Source organism: Chanos chanos, chromosome 8, assembly GCF_902362185.1.
Source record: "Chanos chanos chromosome 8, fChaCha1.1, whole genome shotgun sequence".
Lineage (NCBI taxonomy): Eukaryota > Metazoa > Chordata > Actinopteri > Gonorynchiformes > Chanidae > Chanos > Chanos chanos.
In genome coordinates this window covers 28164703-28175021 of record NC_044502.1, presented here as the reverse complement: position 1 = coordinate 28175021, position 10319 = coordinate 28164703, and the positions used below count along the sequence as shown (strand labels likewise).

At 42.6% G+C, this 10319-nt stretch overlaps 1 protein-coding gene across 8 annotated transcripts in view; it reads left to right on the top strand.

The window, feature by feature from the left end:
• slc8a4a (solute carrier family 8 member 4a) overlaps positions 1–9904 on the top strand; it is a 23530-nt gene extending 13626 nt beyond the window's left edge. Inside the window, exons 3-8 of one of the 8 annotated variants that reach the window (XM_030781482.1) lie at positions 5244–5339; positions 7571–7589; positions 7673–7777; positions 8287–8386; positions 8675–8947; positions 9525–9904. In XM_030781482.1, coding sequence (XP_030637342.1) covers positions 5244–5339; positions 7571–7589; positions 7673–7777; positions 8287–8386; positions 8675–8947; positions 9525–9904 — 973 coding nt within the window. Of the gene's footprint in view, positions 1–5243; positions 5396–5944; positions 5954–6897; positions 6959–7570; positions 7590–7640; positions 7778–8286; positions 8387–8674; positions 8948–9524 lie in introns of all 8 variants that reach the window. The other 7 variants (XM_030781480.1, XM_030781478.1, XM_030781474.1 and 4 more) reach the window with 7 other exon arrangements.
• The last annotated feature ends 415 nt before the right edge of the window (positions 9905–10319 follow it).

Below are 10319 nucleotides of genomic sequence, written 5' to 3'. Positions count from 1 at the left end.
TACAAGATTTTTTTTTTACATTTAAAATCTGCCAGCTGGTGTCTTTCATCCAAACCAGATTTTTTTTCTTTTCTTTTTTTAAGGGGGCAGCTTTGACAGGGGCTGAACTCAGCCATTTAACCACAAGTCACTTTTTACAGACAGAACAGGAAAAAAAAAATCTCTTTCTTCATTTCTTTTGCACAGCTCCTAATGGATTTGTGATGTTAGTCTCCTGTCTGGTTGTCCAAGGGTTTCCTCTGCTTCCTCCCTTGAAATCTGCATACACAACCCCCCCCCCCCTCTCTTTAAAGAATCTTACTGCAGATAGACAAAGAGAGGTATATAGAAGAGATATGGAAAAAGACAGAGAAATAGGAAGTGAAAGATTCTTAGGGGGGCTCTGCCCTGTCCCCTGCGCCTCTCTCTCTGTGTCTTTTATGTGATCCCCTGGAAACACACACCAGCTGTCCTGTGTTCCTCCCTCTGAATCTCTCTCTCTCTCTCTCACACACACACACACACTCTCACATTCTCCACTTCTGTCTCCATCTCCCTGTTCTTTCATCGGGGTTACATCTGTCTCTGTAAGTATTTCAGTGCCACACACACAGGAATTTCATTTTCATTTCTTGTTTGTCTCCTTCTATCTTGTGATTTTGTATTAAAAAATGAAAAATCAGAATGGAGCTACAAATATTTGTTTATCACACACGCGCGTTCACACACAGTCTCTTTCCTTGTTATTTCTTTGCACTTCTCTTTCTCCGCTTTTTTGTGTTTGCCTACATGATACAAATATGCCTTAAGTTGTTAGTCTAATCTAGTCTGTTAATTTTTACATATCTCTCTCTCTTTCTCTCTCTTACTCTTCCCATCCTCCCTCACTCTCTCTTAGTCTGTGTCTTGCCTAAGGCCTTGACTTTTATCAGAGCATGCTCTCTTGCTACCTGTTGCCATGCCAACCCCATAATTTTTGTGGTATGTGCATTCTGCTCATTGAAGCGTAAACACCAGTGCAATTTCACACTGTATGTATGACAGTCACCTGTTTCAAAGTACCATATGTAATTGCAGTGTTTAATGCTAATTAATCTTTACATGGCCCCCATTGCTCTTTTCTCCCATCCCCCCTCTCTGCCTCTCTCTCTCTTTCTCACTGTACACACGCTCTTCATATAGCATATATTCATATAGCATACAGTATAGAGACTTGTGGAATGTCTGGCTGTGTTTTTGTCTGTGAGTGAGTGTGAGTGTTTGTGTAATGATGTTTGTGTTAGTCTCGTAAGACTAACAGGGCTTTTTTTTTGTTTTGTTTCCAGCTCTGATCCTCAGAGATCATTCTCTTAGTTTACTCCATTGTAAAGTATGTGTGAGTGTGTGGGCTCTTATGCGTTGGCGTGTTTATATGTGTGGTTGAACGTGGACGCGTGTCTTGTCTGTGTAGGTTCTCCTGTGTGTAGACGTGTGTTAGAATTCACACATTTGTTAATTCGTGTGTGTGTGTGTGTGTGTATGTGTGTGTGTGTGCAGTTTTTTCGCACCTCATTAAAATCTGTGTCACTTTTGCTTATGTGAATATGAGCATGAATTCTCACTCATCTATTCATCTTTTTCTTCTCTTCCCTTTTTGGGGAGAGAGAGAGAGAGAGAGAGAGAGAGAGAGAGAGAGAGAGAGAGAGAGAGAGAGAGAGAGAGATCTGTTATCGTTTTTTGCCTCAGTGAATAATGGTGCCAATTACTACACGAAGGCCGTCGTTCAGGGTTAAGCCACCTGCTTACTGAGATGGCACAAATTCTGTTTGCTGCTTCCTGCCTTTAATTGTTTTCCTCTTTCCACTCATCACCATCCGTCACCATCTGGCCATATCGAAGTGTGTGTGTGTGTGTGTGTGTGTGTGTGTGTGTCTAGGCCCAACTATCATCCTCTCTCTGTGCTAAAGCCATGTCACCCACAGGAGTTAAAATGAACTGGCAAAGCTACAGCAAAGACATGATGTTAATTGGGTCACTGGAACATAGTCAAGAAGAGTACAGAGCAAAGCAGAGAGCGAGAAAAAGAGAGAAAGAGAGAGCGAGAAAGAGAGAGAGAGAGAGAGAGAAAGAGAGAGAGAGAGAGAGAGAGAGAGAGAGAGAGAGAGAGAGAGAGAGAGAAAGAGAGAGAGAGAAATTTGTGGGGGTGGGGTGTAGTCACGTGTGATAAATGTGATGTACTAATAAATAAAGAACGTATCCTAATGGATTTAATTACGCTCCTCTGACCAATGCAGGAAACGAGGAACAGAGAGATGGATAAAACGAAACAAACATACAAGTGCGTAGGAAAGGTTAGAGGAGAAGGGTGTGAATTGTCAGAAAAAGAGTATGTGTGTGTGTGTGTGTGTGTGTGTGTTCTGCAGGCCCATGTGAGTATTTTATTCCACCGTGCACTCTATGTCCGTGCCTTTCTTCATAATTCATAGAGTCTAATTATCAGTGTCCCAGACATCTGGTCCTCTCTGTAGTCACTCTCTCTCTCTCTCTCTCTCTGGTTCTTCACACCCCTCGTTTATCTTACGCTCACTGGCGGGCTCTAAGCCAGAGCAAGAGTTCTCTCTCTCTCATCTCCATCTCTCTGTTTATCGTTCCATTGTCCCCATTTCGATGTTCAACCTCACTTCTATCACCTCTCCTCACAAACACACACACACACTCACACACACACGCACACACACACACACAGAGACGACAGGCTGATGCCATTCACTCTGCGACATGGTCTTATCTTGAATGAGCTTGACTGCTCCTCTGCATGAGTGTGTGTGTGTGTGCGTGTGTGTGCGTGTGTCTAAGTGTCTGTGTGCAAGAGCATTCACTTGTTTGAGTGCACTATACTCTCCCTCTTCAGATGAGTGCATGTTTTCCAGTGAATTCAAAGCACTGCTAGTAGGGTTTCAGTAAACATAATCTCACAGTTTTCCGCTGCTCTCTCCCTCCCTCTCTCTCCCTCTCTCTCTCTCTCTTTACAAAGCCATAACATTTTCAATTACAACATTATGTCTTATCATATAAAATCCATACCACTACTGGTCACAAACCAATCCAATTTTGGCTAACGGATGATCTTAGCGTGTGACGAGAACTGGAACAAAGTGTCAGCATAACCTCTCTCTCTCTCTTTTAAAATGTTTTGACATATTTTATCCAGTAAATCTAAATCCTTTGCTGTAATGATGAACTGGCATAATTTAGTGATATTTCACATCCAGTCATGATGAGTCCTGCAGGTAGTGTAGATTGAAACACAAGTTAGTCTATAATGATTTTGGAGGACTTTCTCAGTTTGTTTTGGGCATACACCTTGTAAATGAAAGACCCTTTTAACAATGACTTTCACAAACTTCAAAGGTTTATGATCCATCTTTGGGAAAGGATGTTGTCTGGGTGCAAAGAGGTTATGTACATTTTGCGCTGTGGTTTGTTCAATCCAAATATCTGAAATCATAAGAGACTACTAGATCATTAATAGATAACCAAAATTTGCGGACAGTGGCCGAGCTTAATTGACGTGTAAGCGAACATCACTACTGTGGTGAATTGTGGTGTAACCTATGCTCTCTGCTGATGTCCAATGACATAAACTATCGTATGGCTGTCACATATATGGACAGCGTCTGTTTCTTCAACAGAATCCATCTGTTGACCATGATACAGAATGAACAAGAGAACCAGTTCTTCTAAATTCACTTACATATGATTTTTTATGCTGGTGTATCGAGTTAGCAGCTGTAAGCTAATGCTCGTGTATGGACCTGAACTAGTTGAAGATGTGGTTGGAAAGCATTTTTAGAGGGTTGCTGAAACGTGAGATGGATAGAAAATCTTTGATTTCTTCAATGATATTTTCAGCGTGAGAGATGGCAATGCTGCAATGCTATCTTTCAGAGAAATCTTAACACAACTTTTTATTTATTTATTTATTTTTGCATCCTAGCAGGTATGCAATCCCCAAACGCCACATAATGTGATCCAATTAAACAATCTACAAACTTCCTCTCATGCTTAAGGCAGAGCTGACGAACTTGTTAAGACCCCCCCCCCCCCCCCCCCAACAGTTATTTGCCACTTTTATATTGCATTACGTTCCCTTGAGACAATGAATAGACTTTAGCTCTTTCATTTTTAATTCCTCGCAGTTCTCTTGGCGATAAAACTCCCGCATTTAAATAGCAATAAAGAGGAATAAGCAGAAATTGTAAGGAAGAGGTGGAGGGACAAAGAGAGACACACCCTAAGATCCATTTTTATTGTAATGTTTGCATTGTTGTCGTAATGTTTCATTGTTATCTGTTTTTGTTTCCACGAAACATGTTTTTGCTGTCAAGATACAATGTGTACACAAAACCAGTGTTGAAGCTTTTTTTTTTTTTTCTTAAAAGAAATCTTTGAAAATGAATCTCCTGTAATCCGCTATTACATCCTAGTGCGTTGCAGTACACACCTCTCTGTTTGTAGTTTTTTTGTTAGTTCCGTAGTTTTCTGCATCAGAGAGAGAGCTGTCACTTTAGCTGTCATTTGCGAGAAAGCTAACGCCACATCGATGGTGTTCCATCGTGACAAAAGCAAATAACTTTTCGACATTGAGAACATTTACAACATTTCGAAAGGTGGTGGTATCTCCCATGTAACAAAGAAATGATTTTAAAAGCAGAAGACGAGTTTATGGGAGGGTTCAAATGACTACTTTAAGTTATGCACCCCTTAAATGCACTAAAATGCTAGAGCGTTTCATGCTCTCACTAAGCTAACACACAACATGGGGAAAGCTAATTGCACTATGCGTCCATCACTTTTCTTGGTAAAAATGGTGATTAGCACTGATTTACCACATAGTTTTTGAAAGGACTCAGGAAATGGGGATCATTTCAGAGCTCCCTCTCTAAAGAGTAAAGAGGCAGCAGGCTGTCTGAATCTCTTTGAGGTAACTCGCGTGGTTGTGCTGTTCTGTGAACGGTAATGGACTGTTTTGTCGATAATGAGCGAACGGGAGTCAGACGGAGCATGCTGTGTGTTCGTGGACAACACAGCGCTAATGTGTTTAGAACTCGCCCTGCGGATGAGACAGAACAGACATCGTGTGCGGATACCATAGCGATGCATTTAACTGCTTTTTCTCACTGTTTTCATACACACAATGTGAAACAGCGCCTACCTAAATTACTCTCTCTCTCTCTCTCTCTCTCTCTCTCTCTATCTTTCTCTCATGTCCATACGTGTCACAGGAAGATCTTAGAAGTGAAGATCATTGATGATGAAGAATACGAAAAGAACAAAACCTTCACCATCCACCTGGGAGAGCCGGTGCTGCTGGAGATCGGGCAGAAACATGGTCAGTGGGCACAGAGACCAGTAGAGAGAAGGAGGGTCGATTCTGATCCCGACCCCTTCTCTGGACAAACTATTGTTTAGATAAAGGAAAGCAATAGCCACTGCTCACACCAGGAATATTAGGTCAAGGCACTGCGTTCGCTAATAGTGCGATTTAGTGTTATCTACACTTGGAAAAACTGTGGACAGGTATGGGATGGAAGCGGTTGGAGAGAATGTTATTTGTTCCATATTCTTTGTGAAATGGTTACGGTGTCTGTGGAAAATAGGAGTTCCCTGAAGGATCAAATCAGCTGTCAGATTAAAAGACAAAGTGCACAAATAGCTGCAAACGAAACGTCTTTATCTGAGGGGGGGAAATACTGTTTGCCTAGCCTTATAACTAAATAACTGCTTTACTTTAAGCATATTTTAAAACTAAACAGGACTACATAAGCTGGCAGATTTTTTTTCTCCACTCCTCATTTAAGTTTTAATAAAATTAGTCCTCCTAGAATCATGGTGACCCCTGCAGTAATCCTGCATTTTAATTTAATAAAGTAAGCTATCATAATATAATATAGTATAATAATAAAATGATACTTAATAAAACAAGTTCTCATGGGTTGAAGTAGAGATTCATTTATAACTGATGGCCAACCCTTGCCAATCCCTCCTCCTGCCACTGTGCCTTATTGCCAATGGAGTTTGCACACTCTGCCAAGGTCCCTTCACCCCTTAAAATGACCAGTGAAAGTCAAAACATCGATACTAATTATTCACATTTTCACAAATGTCATCTCTCCTTAGATTATAATTTCAGTTTGGGTTATTATTTCAGGATGTCCCGCAGAGCATCCGTTGGACCCTGTCTAGCGCTAACTTTACGAGGTAACCAATAACCAGGACGTTGTGGATAAGTGGATCATTTGAGGCTGTAAACAGAGGCCGCGTAAGCCTCGTTCTAAAACCCCTTTGGCTCTGACTAATAGCCCGGAACGGCTAAGCTTACAAAAAGCCAAAGCCGCCCCAAGTCTCTCTGCTTCAGCGTCCGTATCTGCTAGTGTCAGCTACCGTCAGCACCAGTGATCTCACCAGGCCAGTGAAACAAAGTGGACTTTATCAGTCCAACTCAACTTTCTTATGATGGATGGTTGAAATGAAAGAGTTGAATTTGATCTTTTTGTAATGGATAATGTTAATAGGATTATCCTTGAGTTGTCCACTATTCAGAAAGCACGTAGTGCTCTGAAGTCAAGTCGTACACATAAAAGAGAGTTTATATAAACATCCCTCCCCAATGTTTTTTAACATGTCAGCACCCATAATATAAGAGTCATTACCATAAAATTGCAAGTGGTACAATTTTAGTTCCACAATGGGAGTGGATATTTGCATATTTTAATATTCATGATGTAACAATGTCTGTGCAATGTTAGAGCCACAAAGCCAGTGGGTCTGAACGCCTTGGCTTGATAATTAAGGTGCTCAGCTGTTCTCAGGTTCGAATCCTGATCTTTTCTGAATCTGGGATAAAATGTTCCCTATACTTTTTTTTTTTTTTGCTTAAACATCAAACTCCCTTCTGAAGCCAGACATAGGCATGGTCTACAAGACCCAGGAGGCTAAAGCCTACACTCAACATGTAACGCCATTGTAGCAGCAGCCTTGGAGTGTGAGAGTACACCTTCTCAAAGGGAGAGTGTTCATTTCCGTGAAACATTTCCATGGTAACAAACCCCGCCCCATTGGCCAAACCAATGGATCAAGGGCTAGGGTTCATTTCCTGTGTTGGGAGACAGCCACTCATGAGCTCTCAACTCTGCAGTATATAACATTTATTATTCAGCATCAGAAATCAGCATATGAAGAACATCTGCTGTAGGACAGGAGAAATGATGTAAAATGTATTTTTGTGTCTATTGCTTGGTTCTCTCTTGTATTAATAGATATGAATGCCTGGAGGGAAAAATACTAACCTACCCGACAGTAATTGGCCTCAACACAATCAAGCCATTTCTCCAGGCCATTTAGCCTGTGTTAATTACACACGTGCTGATCTAGATTAATGTTCTTATTCGCCATTCTATTTAAACCACCACTGCAAGCAAGGTATGAGAGTAAGATGAGTGTTGGATTTTTAATGATGCCTATATTAAGCATGATTATTACTTCATATTACCACCTGTGAAGTGCGGTTAAGAATTCAGTAATGCTGTTTATTTCTGTTCTGTAATGATAGTGTAAAAGATGTTACATGTGTTCAGTATGTGAGGGACTTGATGTAGGTTAATGTGCTTCGGGTGGTCTTCTCTCACTCCCAGGAGACTCTAATGATAACAAGCCTGCAGTTGGTGCTGAGGAAGAGGAGGTAGCGAAGATGGGATGCCCCAGTCTGGGAGAACACACCAAGCTGGAGGTGGTGATTGAGGAGTCCTATGAATTCAAGGTAACGTTTGAAAAAAGAAAAGAAAAAAAAAAAGAGAATCTTTCAAGTGACACAGACGCAGGCACACGGGCACACCTCCGCGACCTCTGATCCAGGTCACAACCTCATTATTCCTGTCTGGATTCCCGCCCACCTGTCCCCATGGTGACGATGCAAAAGGTCGCGCAGGTCGCCGTGCTCCTTGGGAGAGGACACGTACGGTGTCATTTTCTCTGCGAGATTTCAAAACCAACACCAGGATGTGAAAAGCCAGCAAGGGCCACAGCAGCAGCAGCCAGCAGAGCGATATGGGGATGGAGCGAAAGAGGCGAAAAAAAAAGAGAAGAGTTATTGGTTTATACTGGGTGTGAAAAATTGAGTTAGCTGATCCCATGCTGTCTTAAGTCTTGACCTGGCAACTCTGTCTGCGAGACATCCACATAATGCCACTCAAGGACAGCTCATGTCTGACTTTTTCTCATCTTTCTGCTTTTTGTTTGTGCGTGTGTGTGTGTGTGTGTGTGTAACAGAACACTGTGGATAAGCTGATAAAGAAGACCAACCTGGCTCTGGTTGTTGGCAGCAGCAGTTGGAGAGAACAGTTTGTCAGTGCAGTAACAGTCAGTGCAGGTCAGTATGCACCGAAAATGTTTTTACGCATATTCATGAGTCACTAATTACTCTACTTCAGATTCATGTTACCTGCTTAACGTTGTGTCACATCAGCTTTAGTCGCTACTGTTCCTCATTAAAACTCTATGTTCAACATGATGTCCTGAATCCTCCTTTTCATCTGTTACTCTATGGCCCATCCACTTGGGTATTTTCTAGGTTGTTCCGTGCTTTGTGTTGTAAACCTGTATATCCCCTGTATAGCCTGTTTCCATGGTAATATGTCTCTTTCTCTGGGTTTCCCAGGTGATGATGATGAGGAAGAGAGTGGCGAGGAGCGTCTGCCATCTTGTTTTGATTACATCATGCACTTTCTGACCGTCTTCTGGAAGGTTCTGTTTGCTTTCGTGCCGCCCACGGAGTACTGGAACGGCTGGGCCTGTTTTATCGTGTCCATCTCCCTCATTGGAGTTCTGACTGCTGTCACTGGTGATCTGGCTTCACATTTTGGCTGCACCATTGGCCTCAAGGACTCAGTCACTGCTGTGGTGTTTGTGGCCCTTGGCACATCTGTACCAGGTGTGTGTGTGTGTGTGTGTGTGTGTGTGTGTGTGAGAACCTGTGTACGTATGTGTGCGTAAACCTGCCTGTCTGTGTGTGGGTGTGCAGCAGGTAGTTTGTGTGGGTGTTTGTTTGTAGCAGGTGAACCTCTTGCTGTTCTCTGTTAGACCTGATTCAAAGCCATAGCATTAGCTCAAGGTTATGTTTTTGTTATCTCTCTTGTCCTCCCCCTGCTTTGCCTGAACTAATATGCATATATTTGGTATAACTGTTATATGTATAACTATCTCCTATAAAATTTATCATACACTCACACAGTGTGTATGTAAGTTAATGTTTTTTTTATCTGTTTGTCTGTCTGTAAATGGGGCTCAGTGCAGTGTGCTTGTGTTTGCTACACAGGAAAAGCATTTACCCATGTGCTTTTGTGCATTACTTCTTGTCTTCATGTAGTACACAAGCATATGGTGAAGATCTTCCAGTACTTAAGCTGATATTTATCACGCAGTCTCAGAGCTCTTATCTTCTCTCACACTGAGAGACAGATTACCCCTCATTCATTTATCTCCCTCCTCCCCTCCCCCTCTCTTCTCAGACACCTTCGCCAGCAAGGTGGCAGCCATCCAGGACCAGTATGCTGATGCCTCCATTGGCAACGTGACAGGGAGCAATGCCGTCAACGTCTTCCTGGGCATCGGCGTGGCGTGGACCATCGCCGCTGTATACTGGCGCACCAAGGGCAAAGTGTTTCGGGTGCCCCCCGGTTCTCTCGCCTTCTCCGTCACACTCTTCACCATCCTGGCCGTGGTGTCCGTCCTGGTGCTGCTGTACCGTCGGCGTCCGGGGGTCTCCGGGGGAGAGCTGGGGGGGCCGCGGACCGCGAAGATGCTCACTTTCTTCCTCTTCCTCTCTCTTTGGCTCATTTACATCCTGCTGGCCTCCATGGAAGCTTACTGCCATGTCCCTGGTTTCTGAGAGAGAGAGAAAGAGAGTGAGAGAGAAAGAGAAAAAGAGAGAGACAGACAGACAGAAGGATGTTTCCTGGGTTCTTTAGCTATTAAATGTCCATCACTCTCAGTTTTTTTTTTTTTTAGGTGCATATTTCTGAAGAAGATATTTAAATGGAATGTTTACATGTTTTTTTCTTTTTTCCTCTTTTTTCCTTTTTTTTTCTGTTGTTGCCAGTGAATATTGTCATTTGAATCAAACTGGATTTCTCCCACCGACTCCTCTGTGTTGGATCTCCAGACAACATGTGCAGTGTGGACTGGGCATTGTCTTGAGGACTTAACGAATCGCGGAGGCACTGCCTCTCTCCCTGATAGGCCCACCTCCCTCTCATCCACAACTGCTCAAAAAGCATCCAAATGTTTGACAGCACCTCTGGCAT